The 21,987-nt window shown below is 38.4% G+C and overlaps 1 protein-coding gene across 17 annotated transcripts in view; it reads left to right on the top strand.

The window, feature by feature from the left end:
- Nucleotides 1–21,533, top strand: part of HIVEP2 (HIVEP zinc finger 2) — a 196,041-nt gene extending 174,508 nt beyond the window's left edge. For all 17 annotated transcript variants that reach the window (XM_081251276.1, XM_081251271.1, XM_081251285.1 and 14 more), the window contains 5 exons: nucleotides 616–770; nucleotides 8,336–8,511; nucleotides 11,873–11,974; nucleotides 12,749–13,644; nucleotides 19,084–21,533. In XM_081251276.1, coding sequence (XP_081107402.1) covers nucleotides 616–770; nucleotides 8,336–8,511; nucleotides 11,873–11,974; nucleotides 12,749–13,644; nucleotides 19,084–19,908 — 2,154 coding nt within the window. In that variant the 3' untranslated portion in view covers nucleotides 19,909–21,533. The remainder of the gene's footprint in view (nucleotides 1–615; nucleotides 771–8,335; nucleotides 8,512–11,872; nucleotides 11,975–12,748; nucleotides 13,645–19,083) is intronic.
- Nucleotides 21,534–21,987: the final 454 nt, after the last annotated feature.

The raw sequence follows: 21,987 nt of genomic DNA, 5'->3' as shown, positions 1-21,987 counted from the left end.
TTAAACAAAAATATATAATAAATAAAATATAAAATATATTTACTCATTTCAGTTACCATTTCTCTTCAATAATTTTTGAGAATATTTTCTAAACGCATAGAGATTGCTTGAATTGCTACTTCCAAAAACAGAACGTTTTAACATTGTTATCAGTGTTGTACAGTGTCAGTGCTAGTGGGGTCTTGTTGGGTTTTTTTTTTTTTTTTGGTACGCGGGCCTCTCACTGTTGTGGCCTCTCCTGTCGCAGAGCACAGGCTCCGGACGCGCAGGCTCAGCGGCCATGGCTCACGGGCCCAGCCGCTCCGCGGCATGTGGGATCTTCCCAGACCAGTGCACGAACCCGTGTCCCCTGCATCGGCAGGCGGACTCTCAACCACAGCGCCACCAAGGAAGCCCTGGGTTTTTTTTTTTTTAACAGAATGTTGAATTTATTCTGTAGAAACTGTCATCTTTTCTGATTTTATCCCTGTTGTCCCTTATTTTATGTAGCCAGCCCATGGCCTTTTAGCATGGAGTTTAGGCTGATTTTCAGAGATCATGGAAGAGTGGGATGTGTGCGCTTCCTCTGTGTCTTAGGGAATGCATACGAAGTGATTCTCTCTTTTTGGCCTACAGATGAAACCTGATGCAACCTTTTTATTTGGCAGCAAGCTAGAAAGGAAACTAATGGGAAATATCTTAAAGGAAAGAGGGAAAGGAGATATTCATGGAGATAAGGATATTGGATCCAAACAAGCTGAGCCCATTCGAATTAAAATCTTTGAAGGAGGGTAAGGAAACACATGTGCAAATGTAAAGTATTCCATTAAATTCAGCGTAAATGGTCCTGAGTGTCTGCATGGAAAAGTCGTATCTCCTCTGGTCTGAAGCATAAAGCAAATTCCTTTTTCTATACACATTTCTGAAGTCTGTCTGGTAATAGATAATGAGCTCGTGCCCTTGCTTTTATGACTTGCTTTTAATGAAAATGTCCCTATCGTATATGGTTCGAACTTCTGCCTTACATTTTCATACCTCTAATTTAATATGAAATCGACTAAATTGCTGGACTCTTGATATTGTCTAAGTTTGTTCATTCTTTGGTATTATTTTTATAGGCATTTGTTGTGTTACTAATGGACATATTTTTATTCTATGCTTACAAAAATGCAGTCATGCACACTCATGTATAAACCTAGAAACTAGTTTTATTTTATTGTTTTTATTATTACCTAAAGTCCAGACCTTATTGGGATTTCACCAATTCCTTCAATACCCTCTTTCTGTTCTAGTATCCAAGCCAGGGAACCACTTCGCATTTAGTTGTCATGTTTCCCCATACTTCTCTGGTCTGTGACAGTTTCTCTGTCTTTAGGAATTTCTTTTTAAATGTTGCATTCTGAGTTGCAGAAACTCAAGTAATAAGGTTCAATGATTTTGTTGTCTATCTAGTTAAGAAACACTGCATGTATGTGTAATGTCCAGTTTTAGATTTTGATAGAAAGTTATCTTAAATCTAGTCACAGGGGAGAAAAAGTCCAGACTTCTGCTTTAAAATTTAAAAATTTTAAAGGACGTTAACCACGTTTGGGGATTGTGATGTGTCTACCTTATCCTTGCAACAGACCTATAACTTACATATTTCCATGAGCATGATTTTATTCTAATTATATTTGGAGAACAAAATAATGTAATCTGTTTGACTCTAAAATGTTGAGTGGTTGGTGATATGAAGTATCAATTTCTCACATAGATTTACCGGTTTGGAGATGGATTATCAAAGTTGGTTCCCTGGTAAGGTTGGCCCCCTTGGATGGATGCCTAGTATTGTCACCACTAAAGCCACAGCTGTTTGTAGTCGTGAAGCTTGTCTCAGTATTTTTTCACATTCCTCATCTTTTAACACAAACAAGAGAAATAGAGATTTTAACTTTATAGAGACTGAGTGATCCCTGTGATTGAATCAACGCTTACATTCAACAGTCTCCTTCATAACAGCGCACTTGTACTAGATTAGTGAGACTTTCACAGTTACTGTATGATTTGAGGAGCCCATCTCCACTAACGAAGGATACAAATGAAAAAGCATATGTGAACATTTTATTGCTGTGTTTTGATGATCCAAAAGGGTGGGCCATATTTAATTTTCTCCTCATTTCATTGTCCCATGTTATGGGCTATGTCCCAATCATTCCTTTTTTTTTTTTTAACATCTTTATTGCAGTATAATTGCTTTACAATGGTGTGTTAGTTTCTGCTTTATAACAAAGTGAATCAGCTATACATATACATATATCCCCATATCCCCTCCCTCTTGCGTCTCCCTCCCACCCTCCCTATCCCACCTCTCTAGGTGGTCACAAAGCACCCGAGCTGATCTCCCTGTGCTATGCGGCTGCTTCCCACTAGCTATCTATTTTACATTTGTTAGTATATATAAGTCCTCAAGTCCATTCTCTACTCCTGCATCTTTATTCCTGCCCTGCCCTTAGGTTCTTCAGAACCATATATATATATATATATATATATATATATATATATATATATATATATATATATATATATATCTTTTTTAGATTCCATATGTATGTGTTAGCATACAGTATTTGTTTTTCTGTTTCTGACTTACTTCACTCTGTATGACAGACTCTACATCCATCCACCTCACTACAAATAACTCAATTTTGTTTCCTTTTATGGCTGAGTAATATTCCATTGTATATATGTGACACATCTTCTTTATCCATTCATCTGTCGATGGACACTTAGGTTGCTTCCATGTCCTGGCTATTGTAAATAGAGCTACAATAAACATTGTGGTACATGACTCTTTCTTTTTTTTTAAAAAATTTATTATTTATTTATTTATTTATTTATGGCTGTGTTGGGTCTTCGTTTATGTGCGAGGGCTTTCTCTAGTTGCAGCGAGCGGGGGCCACTCTTCATCGCGGTGCGCAGGCCTCTCACTGTCGTGGCCTCTCCTGTTGCGGAGCGCAGGCTCCAGATGCGCAGGCTCAGTAGTTGTGGCGCACGGGCTTAGTTGCTCCGCGGCATGTGGGATCTTCCCAGACCAGGGCTCGAACCCGCGTCCCCTGCATTGGCAGGCAGACTCTTAACCACTGCGCCACCAGGGAAGCCCCATGACTCTTTTTGAATTATGGTTTTCTCAGGGTATATGCCAAGTAGTGGGACTGCTGTGTCTTATGGTAGTTCTATTTTTAGTTTTTTAAGGAATCTCCATACTTTTCTCCATAGTGGCTGTATCAATTTACATTCCCACCAACAGTGCAAGAGTGTTCCCTTTTCTCCACACCCTCTCCAGCATTTATTGTTTGTAGATTTTTTGATGATGGCCATTCTGACTGGTATGAGGTGATACCTCATTGTAGTTCTGATTTGCATTTCTCTAATGATTAGTGATGTTGAGCATCCTTTCATGTGTTTGTTGGCAATCTATATATCTTTGGAGAAATGTCTATTTAGGTCTTCTGCACATTTTTGGATTGCGTTGTTTGTTTTTTTGATATTGAGCTGTATGAGTTGCTTATAAATTTTGGAGATTAATCCTTTATGAGCTGCTTCATTTGCAAATGTTTTCTCCCATTCTGAGGGTGGTCTTTTCATCTTGTTTATGGTTTCCATTGCTGTGCAAAAGCTTTTAAGTTTCATTAGGTCCCATTTGTTTATTTTTGTTTTTATTTCCATTTATCTAGGAGGTGGGTCAAAAAGGATCTTACTGTGATTTATGTCATAGAGTGTTCTGCCTATGTTTTCCTCTAAGAATTTTATAGTGTCTGGCCTTACATTTAGGTCTTTAATCCATTTTGAGTTTATTTTTGTATATGGGGTTAGGAGTGTTCTAATTTCACTCTTTTACATGTAGCTGTCCAGTTTTCCCAGCACCACTTATTGAAGAGGCTGTCTTTTCTCCATTGTATATTCTTGCCTCCTTTATCAAAAATAAAGTGACCCTATGTGCATGGGTTTATCTCTGGGTTTTCTATCCTGTTCCATTGATCTGTATTTTTGTTTTTGTGCCAGTACCATGCTGTCTTGATTACTGTAGCTTTGTAGTATAGTCTAAAGTCCAGGAGCCTGATTCCTCCAGCTCCATTTTTCCTTCTCAAGATTGGTTTTGCTATTCGGAGTCTTTTGTGTTTCCATACAAACTGTGAAATATTTTGTTCTACTTCTGTGAAAAATGCCATTGGTAGTTTGATAGGGATTGCATTGAATCTGTAGATTGCTTTGGGTAGTATAGTCATTTTCACAATGTTGATTCTTCCAGTCCAAGAACATGGTGTATCTCTCCATCCATTTGTATTATCTTTCATTTCTTTCATCAGTGTCATATAGTTTTCTGCATACAGGTCTTTTGTCTCCTTAGGCAGGTTTATTCCTAGGTATTTTATTGTTTTTGTTGCAATGGTAAATGGGGGTGTTTCCTTAATTTCTCTTTCAGATTTTTCATCATTAGTGTACAGGAATGCCAGAGATTTCTGTGCATTAATTTTCTATCCTGCTACTTTACCAAATTCATTGATTAGCTCTAGTAGTTTTCTGGTAGCTTCTTTAGGATTCTCTGTATAGTATCATGTCATCTGCAGACAGTGGCACCTTTACTTCTTCTTTTCTGAGTTGGATTCCTTTTATTTCTTTTTCTTCTCTGATTGTTGTGTCTAAAACTTCCATATCTATATTGAATGATAGTGGTGAGAGTGGACAACCTTGTCTTTTTCCTGATCTTAGTGGAAATGGTTTCCGTTTTTCACCATTGAGAATGATGTTGGCTGTGGGTTTGTTATGTATGGCCTTTATTATGTTGAGGTAAGTTCCCTCTCTGCCTACTTTCTGGAGGGTTTTTATCATAAATGGGTGTTGAATTTTGTCGAAAGCTTTTTCTGCATCTATTGAGATGATCATATGGTTTTTCTCCTTCAATTTTTAATATGGTGTATCACATTGATTGATTTGCATATACTGAAGAATCCTTGCATTCCTGGAATAAACCCCACTTGATCATGGTGGATGATCCTTTTAATGTGCTGTTGGATTCTGTTTGCTAGTATTTTGTTGAGGATTTTTGCATCTATGTTCATCAGTGATATTGGCCTGTAGTTTTCTTTCTTTGTGACATCTTTGTCTGGTTTTGGTATCAGGGTGATGGTGGCCTCGTAGAATGAGTTTGCGGGTGTTCCTCCCTCTGCTATATTTTGGAAGAGTTTGAGAAGGATAGGTGTTAGCTCTTCTCTAAACGTTTGATAGAATTCGCCTGTGAAGCCATCTGGTCCTGGGCTTTTGTTTGTTGGAGGATTTTTAATCACAGTCTCAGTTTCAGTGCTTGTGATTGGTCTGTTTATATTTTCTATTTCTTCCTGGTTCAGTTTCAGGAGGTTGTGCATTTCTAAGAATTTGCCCATTTCTTCCAGGTTGTCCATTTTATTGGCGTATAGTTGCTTGTAGTAATCTCTCATGATCCTTTGTATTTCTGCAGTGTCAGTGGTTACTTCTCCTTTTTCACTTCTAATTCTATTGATTTGAGTCTTCTCCCTTTTTTTCTTGATGAGTCTGCCTAATGGTTTATCAATTTTATCTTCTCAAAGAAGCAGCTTTTAGTTTTATTGATCTTTGCCATTGTTTCCTTCATTTCTTTTTCATTTATTTCTGATCTGATCTTTATGATTTCTTTCCTTCTGCTAACTTTGGGGTTTTTTTTGTTCTTCTTTCTCTAATTGCTTTAGGTGTAAGTTTAGGTTGTTTATTTGAGATGTTTCTTGTTTCTTGAGGTAGGATTGTATTGCTCTAAACTTCCCTCTTAGAACTGCTTTTGCTGCCTCCCATAGGTTTTGGGTCATCATGTTTTCATTGTCATTTGTTTCTAGGTATTTTTTGATTTCCTCTTTGATTTCTTCAGTGATCTCTTGGTTATTAAGCCATGTATTGTTTAGCCTCCATGTGTTTGTATTTTTTACAGATTTTTTCCTGTAATTGATATCATTCCTTAATCTGTGATCCATCTTCTGCCTGGTGGTAATCAGCTGTTTATTCCAAGAAGTGTGTTACCGCTTCTTATTTTGCCGATTGCAAAGTGATAAGTTCAAAAAAAAGTATTACTGACCAAATTTTTAAGTGTATATGTTTCTTATTACTATTTAATTCATAGACTTAGTAATTTAATTAAACATTCCTTTTAATTATTTTTTCAAATTACATTAATTCTTTTTTTTCTTTTTAATTTTTGAATCTTATTTTTATTTTTTTATACAGCAGGTTCTTTTTTTTTCAGGTTAGTGGTTTTTTTTATTAGTTTCTGCTTTATAACAAAGTTAATCAGTCATACATATACATCTGTTCCCATATCCCTTCTGTCTTGCGTCTCCCTCCCTCCCACACTCCCTATCCCACCCAGCAGGTTCTTATTAGTCATCAATTTTATACACGTCAGTGTATACATGTCAATTCCAATCGCCCAATTCATCACATCATTTAATTATTTTTTCAAAATCCATTAATTCTTGTATCAAGTAAATTCATGCGTCTGCAGAACTGTTGAAGGGTAAATATTTTATTTGTGCAGACTTTTCTAATACAGTTATATTTTATACAAAATTTACTCTATTTTCATTCTGGAAGCAAGTTAATCAGCTGAGACATTAAAATAGTGTTATTTGAAGATAATACATTGTACATCAAGTACAATGATGGGCCTGGGCCACAGTAAGCTTAAAGTACCCTTCCCTGAAGAAAAGTTGCTTTCTATAAAATTATTTGTTTTATTCTATAGTCCTTAGGTAATTTCATCCTAAGGTAATTTCATGCTTAGGTAATTTCATGCCCTAAGTTTGGGGCAGAGAATAGTGATATTAAAAGATGAAAGATACTTTGCATTTTTAGGTTATTTTCTTCTTTATTACAAAAGACAGTGTGAGAGGAAAGATAAAGTTCAAAATAGTTTTGAAGAAAAAGTTGACTTTGGAAATTCCTTGTCCCTAAGTGGGAAAGATTTAAAGGAGCAGAAAGCATGCAAAACTGACTATTCATATTTCTGATACTACTCAATTCTCATCTGGATTGGTACTGACCAAAAGATAGATAATGTTAAGATTAAATAGTATCCATAGCAGAGTGGATATTTAAATATGTTGGATGGATTTTCTCTCTTAAATATTCTTCAGTGGATTGGACAAATGAAGTTGAACTTGCTTTTATTTCTGATGATAGATTAGCTAGAACAAAATAGAGAAGTTTGCAATGCTCTTAGAATGTAAGACAAAACAAAACAAAACTGTAAATCTGGTGCCTTTAAGTCAGTCCACACTGAGTTAGGGCATTTTGTAGGTCACTTTACCTTTTGAAGTTATAAAAAGAGCCCTTCGAAAGGAATATCTTCCCAAGAATGACATTAGACCCATCATTCTAGCCTGAGATTTAAGAGATAATGATATTCATTGAGTTTTTCAGTAGAATGCTGCTATAATCTATGATAGGTCATGTTTCCTTGTATTCTAAACAAAATATGATGGATGGTGAGCACTAGATAGGTTTCTTCCATTGATAATTACAGTGAATACCTAAGACTTTGCTCATCTAACTGATTTAATTAAACTAGATGACCTCATTTATCCTTTCAAACTTCTCTATTAAATCCTTCCAGAAACAAATGCAAATTTGATTGAAAAATAGAATTTCTAGTTTTCATTATGTAACAGTACCTTCCAGAAGCCACTTGAAATTTAGACTTCACTTTAGTACGGATTCATGGTCCTTGGAAAGAGCAGATCAAATCTGTAGGCAACAGTTGGTGAGCTCAGCTCAGCCTGTGTAAGCTAGAAATTTCTGACTCTCATGCCAGGATTGTAAAAATAGAGTAGAAACTTGCAATGAAGAATTCTATAATCAGTTGTATTTATTCTAGCAAATTCAGAGGGGTATGTGTGTTGTGTATGCACATCTTAGATGATGGAATGTTAACAAATGATATGTGATGATTTAAATATGCTAGTATAACTTTTTGGCTGTTTCTTGGCCAGAGGCAGTGAGGTGCACAGCTCTGCAACTCTTTGAGGCTTATATAAGCCCATTGAACATCTGTACAGAGTCCATATATTTACACTTCATAGAAGAGCCAATTCCATTTTGAACTCCATGTAGAAAAAAATTCCCTTTTACTTACAATGCCAAATCTGTTCTTTCAGGACTTTACTGCATAGATTTCACAGGCTTTGTAGAAATAAAGTTGAATAATTGTTTGTAAAAGTCCCTCCTAAAAATTTGTCTTGCAAATGATTAGCTTTTGGTTTGATGTGTAACATGCAAAAGTATTTGGAAACACACTGTATTTTCCCTTTTTTAACAGGTATAAGTCAAATGAAGATTATGTATATGTCAGAGGACGTGGACGTGGAAAGTACATTTGTGAAGAATGTGGAATTCGCTGTAAGAAACCGAGCATGCTCAAAAAGCATATCCGCACTCATACTGATGTCCGGCCTTATGTATGCAAGTTATGTAATTTTGCCTTCAAAACAAAAGGTACAGGTCTAATTTTTTTTTAAGAGGAAAAACACTTTTTTTTTATGGCTGCTCCAGTTTCTGAATACTATGTTATAACTATCATCGACAATTAGTTGGTTTTCTTTGTGAAAATGTGACCCCACAAAATGTATTTTCCTCTTCCTGTTAAGTGGTCTGAGGATGTACATGAGACAGTGAGGCTCCTTTTATGACCTAAGTAAGAGCTACAGACTTAGGTCCAGGCTAGTTGTCTCGAAGGAAGTGGCTAAGAAGTGCCTGGATAGCTATTACCTCATGTTGGAAATGTTATGTGGTCTAGAGAATCTTTGCACCGGTATTTAAATACTGCAGGGAGATAATCCATGCCATGGCATTAGAAAAGCAAGGCAGCAGCCGGAAAGAAAACATGTGCCCATGGTCAGTTTCAAGATTATAAATGATGTAGAGACCCGCAGACTCCCTGGTGGGCCCCTCCATCCACACTTGCATTAATTATGCATAGAAATGTGATAGTTTGTATTCTGTGTATTTATCAGCACGGAGACAATTTCTTACTCTCAGGCCATGGCTATTAATCTCATAAAACTAAGACTTGCCTTGAAATGATATTCTCTTTTTTTTAAAAAAATCCGTTTTTAGAAGGTAGATTTATATGAAAATATTTTATACTAAAAGGTTGCTTCAATTATGTTTCTATCATTTTATAAAATTATGAAAATGTTTATAAACCCAGTGTTCTCAGAATACAAACAGTAGTGAATTAGAGGTGGATGACTTCTGTAGAAGTATGTTTTACTACTTACTGTAGAAGTACTAATGGATCCTCTAGACACACCCTCACTAACCTAACACTAACATTTTCCAATGTTTTAACTTTAGATTTGCATGCCAATTAATCTGCTCCACTACCCATCAAGAAAAATAAATATCAAATAAAATAATCTTTGGTAGAGAAATGTGTACCTATTTTCTCTTATACACAAAATCCTAAATTTTCTTTATTGGTTTGTCAGAAGTAAAAATGTGTAGCCTCTCAACGTATCTGTTTCTTCTTTATTAAAAAGATATTTATATTATAAGTATGCCTCTTTGTAAGCCAGAAAGAGGGGGAGGGAGTGTTCATTTGCATTTCAAAGGAGATAAACATAAGGTCCTTTAAATACCATCCACTTTTGCACGTACGATCAAGATCTTTTATGTAGAACTTCACTGAGAGACTCCCTAGGACATAAGAAAATACAAACTTTGGTTTTAGGAAATACTGCAAATCCGCCAGTCATTACAACTGATATTCCCTGGGCATATGAGTTAACTGTAGGTATAGCTGCATGAAACACTGCTTGAAGAAATGTCACATAGCTATTTCTTTTTTCCCAAATTAAATTTGGCTTTGAACCATTGTCTTGGAGTTTTCACAGGAAATAATTTATTCTTGGTCATTACTGGAGTTTCCTTGTCACCCTTCGGGAATGTACAAATGTCTTGGAATCTTAAAAAGAGCAGATCATCCTGGGAAACCCCTGGCCAGTTTTCACTTCCGGCTGAAGTGCTTGTTGTCATGTCATCTGAGCACAGAATCAGAGAACACTTGTAGGACCGGTACCTCCTCTGTGCCTGTGTCACTTCTCCAGGTGCCCTTTCCTGCCATCCTGCTCCCCTCTCTTTGCTATAATCCCTCAGATGTTCAAGACTTCAATAAGCCAAAGTCAGGGTAGGGTTGTTTCTGAGCCCTATTTCTAACTACAAAACTACCCTGAGGATGAGAGCACAAAGCCTCACTGCCTACTTGAAACGAGTGGAAAAAAAAATATAGGAGAAGAAACACATACTAAGATCTAAATAAACTATCTTGACATACCTAACATCTACATATGTCCACATACTCAGATCACTTGCACCCTTACAGAAGCAGATGATTTCCATTAATTTATAGATATATTTAATTAATTTACAGATTTTAGAATTCTTGATGATATATCTATAAAAAGTTTTTAGATCTTTAGAAAAATTGCAGATATAATTTTTTTGATAAAAAAGAGCAGTAAGGGCCAGGACATATTTCTATGTTTGGAGTTATCAATATACCACATAAAATTTATAGGTATATAAGCAATAAGCCGAACGTTAAGTAAAAAATAAAATAATATAAATAAAATAATAAACAGCAGTGCCCCAGTTTAGAGTTGTGGCTCATATATTACATTAATAGTAAGCTAAACACTCTTACAAGGGGAATAAACTATTTCAGCAGGCTGGGTTTCCATCTAGATTCAATGAGCCTACTCTTAAAAATAAAGCATTTGCTGCTATGTTACTAAAGCAGCGTCAAAGCACAAAGATAATAATATGGCCCTTACAGCTGAATTACTTCCTGAATCTCTTTTGATAAGTTATATATATGACATGGAATAATATATATATGTAATTTCATAGATCCTAAATCAAAGGTGATTGGATCAGTGTTTTCATATTTCTCACATTCTATATAGCAATTATATAAATCTATAGAAACACATATGTACTTAGGTACACGTATAACTGTGTAGTCAGCTCTTCATATCTGTGAATGCTGAACCTGTGGATATGGAGGGCCAATTGTACTACACCATTTTACATAAGGGACAATTGTATATGTCTTATCATCATCATAATACATATTTGACATAAAATTCTTTCTTTTTCCGTAGAACAGTGGGAGTTTCAAGATAAATAAGAAAGGAATTTTGCTGCTCCAGAACTTTAGAAGCTGCTGTCATAAACTTTGCTGATATATGCCAGATGGATAAATGCTAAATACTGAGACTAATGCTTCCTATAAGTAGTTAGCTAAGTATTTGTATGGATCTTTGAATTCATTTACAGGATTGGCCCCAACATTAGTTTGCATATATTTTTTCTTCTGACAAGTGAGGATCCTGCGAGTTTAATCTATATCTGATCAATGCCAGAAGGTCTGGGGTCCGGTGGATGTGTTGATGACAATATTTCATTCTGAAGTTGCTCAGAGAGGTGTGACCCAGTTTGTGCCATCCTGGTTATATGGAGTCCAAGGAGGTGGGCCCAACTGGGCCAAAGATATTAGATCCCTTCTCAGCCAGGAAAGCCTGGGATTCCCAGTTGTACTTGAGCCTACTCTTGAAAAGCTGTGACCCTAGACTTCGACAAGTCTTCTAGAATGCAGAAAACCTGAGATTGGGCTGAAGCTATCTGGGGTTAATATCTTCAGAAGCCAAATAGTTCCTCTTAAGTTAGAGACAAGGGGCAGGGGCGAGAAACAAATCTTTGTTATCTCAAGTCAGTTCATTTCACACTGAATTTTGCAGCAATCATCACATTTTGGTAACCAATTAATTGCTCTCTTTTTGGCTGTATTTTCCAGGAAACCTAACAAAGCATATGAAATCTAAAGCACACATGAAGAAATGCTTGGAGTTGGGGGTCTCAATGACATCAGTGGATGATACCGAAACCGAGGAAGCAGGTATTTCATACTTTAGTTGACTGAACTCTTTACTGTGCATGCTGGAGCTTTGTGGTCAAGGTGGTAAAATAAATTTAGGTATTTAAAAAAGATACTGATCACATTTCATTTTACTAAATACTAAATATAGAAAAGAAGTCTGACACATTGAATTGCTTGAAACTTACTGAGAAGAAATGCATTTCAGTTCTGGCTGAGGAGGTGGAAAGACCTTACTATGGAAATACTTCTATCTAGAACCATAAAGGAGATCTAACTGCACTTAAGTTGTGATGGTGATTTAAAGTTTATGAAACTTTTTGGGAAACTTGAAAAGCATTTTGTCTTATTTTTCCTATTGAGAAGAAATCTAGTAGCAAAAATAATCCATCACTAACATCAATAGAAAACCTGAGGGTCAGCTGGGCCTCGTGAGGTCTTATACCTATAGAGACAAGTCTTGCTTCTCTTTTTCCTCTAATACCATCATTAACAACATTAATACCCATTTATCTAGGGTTTTCTATGAGTGGTATGATGCCTGAGTTATAAGGTCCTACTGTGGAGTCTGTATTACAGGGTGGAGATGAAACCAGATAGGTACATAAAAAAAAACAAGAACCAATCTAGAGTCACAGAGGTATGTGCCCATGTGTGTTATAGGAATTCAGAGATAGGACTGTCTCTAAGGGCTGGAGGGTTGAGGAAAGCTTTTGGAAAGAGATGGGGCCTAAATTAGCTCCTAACCTTCATGTTTGGATCTTGATCTTCACTCTCTTTGTTCAATTGCTTCAGAAACGATGGAAGATTTGCACAAAGCGGCTGAGAAGCATAGCATGTCCAGCATTTCAACTGATCATCAGTTCTCAGATGCTGAAGAATCGGATGGTGAGGATGGAGATGATAATGATGATGATGATGAAGATGATGATGACTTTGATGACCAAGGAGATTTGACACCAAAAACAAGATCAAGAAGCACCAGTCCCCAGCCTCCTAGATTCTCCTCCTTACCTGTGAATGTTGGCGCCGTGCCCCATGGGGTTCCTTCTGATAGCTCCCTGGGGCATTCTTCATTGATCAGCTATTTGGTTACTTTGCCAAGTATTCAGGTTACTCAGCTTATGACACCAAGTGACTCATGTGAAGATACTCCAATGACAGAATACCAGAGGTTATTCCAGAGCAAAAGTACAGACTCGGAACCAGACAAAGACAGGTTAGACATCCCTAGCTGTATGGATGAAGAATGCATGCTGTCTTCAGAGCCAAGTTCCTCCCCAAGGGACTTCTCACCCTCCAGCCACCATTCCTCACCAGGATATGATTCTTCACCCTGTCGAGATAATTCACCAAAGAGGTATTTGATACCCAAAGGAGATTTGTCTCCCAGAAGACATTTATCACCTAGGAGAGATGTGTCACCCATGAGACATCTTTCACCAAGAAAGGAAGCTGCCTTGAGAAGAGAGATATCACAAGGAGATGTTTCACCAAGAAGGCATCTGTCCCCAAGGAGGCCAGTGTCACCTGGGAAAGAGATCACGGCCAGAAGAGACCTCTCTCCCAGAAGAGAGAGAAGATACATGACCACCATAAGAGCACCATCTCCCAGAAGGGCTTTATACCACAACCCACCGTTGTCCATGGGACAGTATTTGCAAGCAGAGCCAATTGTATTGGGGCCTCCTGTAAGTATAATTAGCTTTCTCTTTCTAATATATAAGTCCAAGCACATTGGAGTCTCTTGATTACACACTAGTGTGAAATGTGTTATGACATGGGTCTCTCTCATGGGGAGGAGTAAACTTGGTTACTGAAAATAGAAGGAAGACATTTTTATTGCATGCTATTGTCAGTAACATGTCTGTGGTATTATCCCAAGTGTAGTATTACATCAGAGAAGAGCATTTCCAGCTGGTAACAGGGGAGATCTTTCTAAATGCTTTCTAAGCCTAACTCATTATGGACAGGAGTTGAAACCTTTTCATGTCTTTGGAATAGCATGGCTGCCTAGACAGACATTCTCAGGGACATTTAGGTGTCATTTATGTAACTCTTTGCCAGGTAAGGATTCTGATTCAGGCATTAGCATTGACTTTCAATCAAAAAAAAATTTAAAATAAACTCATTACTTTGCCCACAGTGAGTGGACATGTGAAACCAGTGAGGGATCGGAAGAGGGGAGAATGAACCCCTTGGTATGTTTATAAATGAAAGGCATGAACATGTATGCTTTTCTTCCTGGTACCACCACTTCCTGCTACTGAGTGCCCTTGTAAAGTGAGATCTTGAGCCCACAGAGAATGGGGAGTTGGGAAAGCTAAGGGAGAAAGCATCAGAGGCGATTTCTATGGTATGTCCTAATTATAGATTAAGATAACAACAGCAGCAATCATGGATGAAATTTAGGCAGTAGGCTTATGCAAATCCATAGAAAAGCACCTGCCCTGCCTCATTCCACCAGCGTGGTAGACCTTGCTGTTTCTTTCAGCTTGTGTAGGGTTTTAAAAAATGAATGAAGCAGGCACCTAGTGTAGACAGAGGAATGATATCTTTGGAGTTTGGTCGCTTTAAATGTGCTTTTTGTTTCCTGGGCTCTATTCTTTGCCATTCTCTTTTTGCTCTGGATTTCCATCATGTGGGTTGGCACTGTCCTTCACAGCCAAAGGAAGCTCTACCACCTCCCAGCTCTGCCGTCTTATCATTGCCCTAGTGGTCACCTTCCTCCCTCTCATCACCTTTTCACCACCCTGAATTATTTGCTTAGGTTGTCATTTTTGAACTTTATGAAAACTCCCTGCTGCATTCCACTCCCCTGCCCCCAGCACCCTCTGTTTACAAGCCTGCCACCAGCTTAGTCTTCATGGTTCAATTACTGTGGAAACATGTGTAGCTATCAGGACTATTTGTAACTATTTGTCAAACAAATAAATTAGCAAGCTAAGAAAAAGAGGGACATTTCCACAGGTTTTTTGTGTCTTGGTGGTGCTAAGTAGAAAGCAGGGCTCTTCTGAAGTTCATGCTATTGCAGCACCACATCCAGGGTGTAAAATGCTTTTTCTGGTATAGACCCAATGATGCTGATGAAGTGTGTGAGATGAGGCTCTCCTGTTCCTGATCAACTACAGCCACAAAAAATAACCCTTTGGTGTCAACACACCATTGTTATTAAAAAATAATAGCAACTCTCAGCCAACTTGGGCAAAAGAAGTGAAGGAGTAGACTGAAGGACTTCATCTAATTTTTGGATCTATGGCCAGAAGGTTGTTGTTGAAGGAGACTGGTTTTTATTAGTCATTGAGTTTGCACCAGTTTTTTTTTTTTAATACCAGTTCACCTGGATACTTAATAGAATTGTTGAACTTTACCATTTATGAAGCCCAACTGTTGAGCCTTTGGTCTATTACCCAGTTTAATTCTCTGTAGAGAATTCTTAGCAGGCTGCTTTGTTCATGTGATAGAAAGGAATAGACCTTGGAATCCTCCCTGAGGATCCTCCCCAGGCAGAGACACTTGGTCTCGAACGCCTCCCGTTTGATGCTTTACCACACCTTTTTGGAGGGGCTGCAGAGGGTTTTCATCTTTCTATGATGTATGGACAAGATTTTCATTGCCAGAGCAAAAAAGAATCAATGATCCTATGAGAAGTACGTCTCCCGATTGCTGTAGTAGATGAGTGCTCCCCCCTCTAAATAATGTATGAACGTATTAAATTGGAATAACCCTAAAAATAATTCTTTTAGATGGAAATTCTATTAGCAATACCTTGTTGTTTAACATTGACCAAGGGCTCACAGGGCAGTGACTGTGGCATGAAAGGACCTTGCAGTCTAGTGTGGCATGCTCATTACCTGGTTCAGTCTGGAGTGGTAGGTCCCAGGGAGCAGGTTTGGAGGAGGTGATATGCAGTCACTGAGATTCTAGTATCCTGCTGTTTCCTCCCTAATGCCCTCCGGTTAGAGTTAATTTTAAGACAGATGATAGATAGGTAGATATATGATAGATAGAAAGGTAGGTAGATAAACAATAGAAAGGGAAAGAGAGAGAGGGAGGAAGGAAGAGAGGGAGAGAGAAAAGAGTTTTTTATTCATTCATTCAGTAAATATTTTTTGAGGGTTTATCATATGTGGCTCAAGGATGATGATGAAAAAATTGTACAGTTTCTGGCCTCATCTTTTTTAAACAAAAAATTTTCCTTTTCTATTTTTAAAGTTTTGGTAGATAGATAGCAAGGAGACAAAGAAAGTGTGTCCCGGTCCTCGGTACAGAGTGTCCGTGAACATTGTCTAGTAAAAGTGTCGTCCTACGGCTCCATCCCTTGCTCTCTGTGTGATCTTGAGCAAGTCAATTAACCTCTTGGCCACAGTTTCTTAATCTGTTTGTGGCAGTCAGGGGGCTGGGCCAAGCAGATTTCTGTCCTTGAAAGAACTTGCCGTTCAGCTCTAAGGAATGCAGTGAGCTGACAGCCTCCAGCTGTTCATACCTTCAGGCTGGGCCTCCATTTTCAAGCCAAGGCCACGTTCTCCCCTGCAGCCCCCAGTCAATGGCTGAGCCTGGATCAGCCCCAGCTGACCACCTGCTTCCTCTTCCCATTACCTTCACATATATTAACTCCCCACTCCCCCATCACCACCCCCAGCTGAACCTCTTGCACCCCTACCTCCTTCTGAGCCTTTGCTTCCAGAGGACCTACTAACACTGTTGAAAAGATGAGTGGGGTAAATATGTGGTACATGGGGTATATGTATAGATATACACACACATATGCATGCACTTAATACAGCCCACACAAGCATTCATTATTCATCTTTCTGTATCGAGATTTTTTAAGTAAGATGGGAGTGTGTTCACGATATTACAATGATAAAGTCCAAGTTATGAGAATAGTGTTGCAGATGGAGTAAAAATTAGAGTAGAAAAATCTTCTTGAGAGTTTATTTGGAGGGTGAAGAAAGGGTCAGTTCAAGGACAGAGGATATGTGGAAAAGCCTGGCAGCATTTGGAGCCATGGAAGTGGTTACATGATAGGAATTGTACTTGTGCACTTGCTTCTGTGACTGTAATCATTTAATTTCTGGTCAATAAAGGTCTGACTGTAACACTTTTACTCTTAACACAAAATTCTATTGGCTTTTGAACATATTGAATACCTCCTATTTTTAGAGGACAGTTCATCACTCCCTTTGTTAGACTTGACTCAGAGATCTCATGAAATGGGACAGCTGTGTCTCTGGCTGCCTCACAGATCCCCATTCTGATTAGGTGTATGCAGTGGACATCACAGAATAGCAATCAAAAGCAAAATGGAAAAATAGCCAAGCTACATTTTGTTTTAAACTTTGAATCTGTGATAATCATGATTAAAAGAAGATTCATTTGGTTATCTTCAAAGGTCATTATTGTAGGCATTATGTTCTTCCACCTTACGTGGTGATGGATGAAGGAAACATGCCTTTTTTCTAAACCAGAGCAAGTACAAGAGGGATTTTTTTTTTGGTAGCATTTAAATGATTCTTTCTCATACCATAAAATTCTCCCTTTACCTAGCTTATGAGATGCTTGTGGTTATAAGGTTGATGATTACATGATTTCTCCTGCACTTTCAGCACAAGTCATTTGTTTTTGGCTTGAATAAGGTGAAGCCCAGAACAGGGTAAGGGCCAAGCATGGTACAGAGTAGCAGAGACGATGCATAACTTATCGTTCTGGTCTCACGATCCAAATAGAACTGGATGAATCATTAATGGTGTAGAGCATATCTTGAATTTTAGAATTGAAACATCCTTGAAATGAGTTAGAACATTTTTTGGTCTCTCCTGATTACTACCATATTTGACACATTTGTATCTCTCTGATTTTAAGTTCTCCAAAAAATAAAAATAAAAATACAGTGAGTCTCTTTTAGATGACGATTCATTAAAAGAATGAATCTCAGTAACTGAAACCTCATCATCTCATTAAAACCTGATAATCTCACAGTATAAGTTGGGTTTTGCTACAGAAACAATTATACAAAATAAGTTCTCCATTTTCAGGACTGGGACCGTAAAATCTGGAATACTGGTCCCCAATTTTAAGTATATTAATCCATTAATTGACAAAAAGATATTTAAGTGGAAATAGTAGTATAAACAGAAGAATTAAAACACAATCATTTTGGTTCCCAGCTGTGTAGTTGAATGTGAGTTGTAACGATTTGAAATATTTAATATTAACTACTTTGATGCATAGTTTCCATACAAAATCTGGCCTTGAATTAAGATTTGATGGAGAAGCTGGTGCTGATCTTCTGCCTCAATGTCTCCTGAGCAGGAATTTATTCCTTTAGACCAATGTCTTGCACATTGGAGTAACCAGTTTGTGTTATCACCACCATTTTGTCATCTGTTCTGTAGAAAACTAAAAAAAAAAAAAAAAAAAAAAGCAAGCTAATTTTCAGGCTTGTCACTCCATTTATATTCATCAACACTTAAGAAAAATATTAAAAATCTGCCCAGTATGTAAACAGATGGTAATCTTTTAACTTCCTTTTGAATTAAAAAATCTATTGTTAGTGTTTTTTGGCTCAGTAAAGTTTTTTTGGTAATTATCCATTATTTTCTTTTCATTCCATCTTATGAAAAAAACAGAGCTGGAATGTGTCTCTGTACCTAGTGGAAAACACATTGCATGATTTATTACACTGCTGTTTAACAGCAAAGGCAACTTTTCACAGACCCACCACCTCATTCAAGAACCCTAAAAGACCGCTGAGAAAATCTCTTTTGTCTTGAGAAATAAAAAATGGATAAAAAGATTAGGGAGGGCTTCCCTGGTGGTGCAGTGGTTGAGAGTCCGCCTGCTGATGCAGGGGACATGGGTTCGTGCCTTGGTCTGGGAAGATCCCACATGCTGCAGAGCGGCTGGGCCTGTGAGCCATGGCCGCTGAGCCTGCGCGTCCGGAGCCTGTGCTCCGCGATGGGAGAGGCCACAACAGTGAGAGGCCCGCGTACCGCAAAAAAAAAAAAGATTAGGGAGCCTTCACGTGTCTTGAAAGAATGAGTGAGTGAGTGAATGAATGAAACAGTGTGACCTAAGCGTGAAGCGTGATGGGTCCTAAGCGTTGTGCTCTCTGTTTCCCGATGCAGAATTTAAGAAGAGGATTACCTCAGGTTCCTTACTTCAGTCTCTATGGAGACCAAGAAGGTGCTTATGAACATCCAGGCTCCAGCCTTTTCCCTGAGGGTCCTAATGACTATGTCTTCAGTCATCTTCCACTCCACTCTCAGCAGCAAGTGCGAGCTCCTATCCCCATGGTGCCAGTTGGTGGAATCCAAATGGTTCACTCCATGCCGCCGGCCCTTTCCGGTTTACAACCTCCACCCACATTGCCTCTGCCAATGGAGGGCGCTGAGGAGAAGAGAGGAGCTTCAGGGGACTCCTTCGCCAAGGATCCCTATGTGCTTCCTAAGCAGCACGAGAAGCGATCTCCTCACGCTCTGCAGTCATCGGGTCCACCTAGCACACCCTCCTCTCCTCGGCTACTGATGAAACAGAGCACTTCAGAAGACAGCCTGAATGCAACAGAGCAGGAACAGGAGGAAAACATACAGACTTGCACAAAAGCCATCGCCTCCCTCCGGATTGCCACAGAAGAGGCCGCTCTGCTGGGGGCAGACCAGCCAGCTCGGGGACAGGCGCCCCATCAGAAACCCTTGGAAAGTGCACATGTTAGCATTAGACACTTTAGTGGACCTGAGCCAGGTCAGCCCTGTACCTCAGCTACCCACCCTGACTTGCATGATGGTGAAAAGGACAATTTTGGTACATCACAGACTGCATTCACTCACTCCACGTTTTACAGCAAGAGTTGTCTAGATGACAAACAGTCGGGCTTTCAAGGCAGCCAAGAATTACCCTCAAGCACAGAGGAAGGCAAGGAACCTTCGTCGGAAAAGAGTCAACTACATTGATCTAAGATGCATGGAGACTTTCATTTCCACATTTTCCCCTTTGTTTTTGTTTTTGTTTTTCTAGAAATAGACGTAATCAAGTTTATAGCATGCCTGTCCTAAGTTACAGTAGTTTGCTATTATATATACTTTTGTTATATCAAAAGAATTAGGTAAATTAACAAGTCATCATGAGCCTGACCAAAACAAAATTTGAAATTAACCTATTGGGTCTGGTACTTTTAAAATTGTACAGATGTTTGTGCCTTTTCTTTACTTTGCTTATATTCTTATAAGCATTTTTTAGCAGTAATTTGTACATATTTTAGAATTTGTGTATCTGCTTTGTAATAAATGTAATTTCTTTCCTTTTTTGGACACTTGGATCTAAATGATGTAAAGCAAAACAGCATCAATATATATGTGAGGTTGCACTAAAACATATTTTTATATGATTAAAACTGAACAGCTTTTATGTACAGCTCTGATTCTGTAATACTAATATTTATTTACTTTGTTTCATAAATTGTACATTTTTTCTTAATGTTGTGGATTGCTTTTCTATGTGAAGCATGGGATTTACTGTTGCGTAACTAGAACAAAAATGTATATTGTAAACAAGATATTTAAACTAGAGTATCTTATTCTGCACTTATGCATTAGTTTAAAAAAAAGATAAAGGATGTATCAGTCAGTTCTTAACTCTTGTAAATTTTTTTGTCTCTTGTTTGCTGGATTGACTATAACTTAAGTGCTGAATGTGATTTTAAACTGATAGTACCGTAAAGCATTAAAGTAAACAATGTGCTATTGTGAGTTTTTTCAAAGCTTTATAAATCAGTTATAAATAATATTAAAAGTATTTGGTCTTATGTGAACATGTTGATCTATATACTCATCTAAATATATGGGAAAACATTCCACCCCATGTAAATATGTACAAGTGCATCACTGGTACAGTTTTATGTAACTCAGTTGGACACTAGGTTGCCACAGACCTATGCTAGGGTGTCTTTAAAAATTAAAGTGACAAAGCACATGGGACTGTGTTGAGCTTGGTTATCGGCCGGCCCGGTGGCTTGGCAGGCAGTGCTGTGCGCTGCCCATGGAGAAGACCTGGGCTTAGCAATCTCCTTGGTTCTTGCTGCACGAGATGGTGATTGGAACTAAGGCTACTACAGAGGGGTCGCGCTTGGACTGAGGGGTGGGTGTGGAAGTGGGGAAGGGCACGGAGACCTGCTCCCCAGCCCTTCCTGTCAGCCAGTCTGCACGGTAACAGGGTTGGCATCAGCTCTAGGGGAAGCCACTTGACCCTACTGCAGAGGGGAAGAGTGTCACACTCCTGGCTATCTCAGGGGGAACGGAAAAGAAGCTTTCCAGGGAAAAGAACTTGTGGGAGGATAATGTCTTTTGTACATAACATTTAGAATGGGCTTTGGTTAGCGTGGACGGTGGGCAGAGCCTTTGTTTGTAGGTTCAGGAGAACGGAAGGAAGGGAAGGGGTACAACACATGCGCACACACACACACAATCTGGGTTATCTTTGTGCTATATAGTGGATTATAATTCTGTGAAACCGAGTTTGTATATTGAATTACATTAAGGAGTGTTCTTTAAAAAGAGAAATAAATATACGATTACATGCTTGAGGCGTCTAGTTTTTATGTGTTGTTTTACATTTTAATTTCCCAATTTTGCTGCTGCAGAAATTTTGAGGCTACCAACATACCATCTGTGCTTTTAATTGCTAGGCTCTGCCTATCCTGAGGTGTGCAGAGTCTGAACGCTTTTAACATGTGAGAAGGCAGTCATTGGCTTCCATATGTCATCCGATTAGAACAGAGAGTGGTCAACACGGTGCAAGCTCTAGAAATGGGGTCCTCAGAACCTGGGCATGGGAATGGGTATCTGAGAAGAGTCATGAATAAATCAAATGATCATTTCCCCTTCTGCTTCCCTCTCAGTATGCATACATGTCTGAAATTCCGCCAGTGGGCAAACCTCTTTATTTTTGCTGAGGTGACTGAAGGTAAAAACCAACTGAAACAAATACACCATAAAATATCCAGAAATCATAGTTCTTTCATTACAAAAATGTAG

This window comes from Mesoplodon bidens (genome assembly GCF_964165515.1).
Source record: "Mesoplodon bidens genome assembly, chromosome: 12".
Classification (NCBI taxonomy): Eukaryota; Metazoa; Chordata; class Mammalia; order Artiodactyla; family Ziphiidae; genus Mesoplodon; species Mesoplodon bidens.
This window is presented reverse-complemented; position numbering and strand designations above follow the sequence as displayed.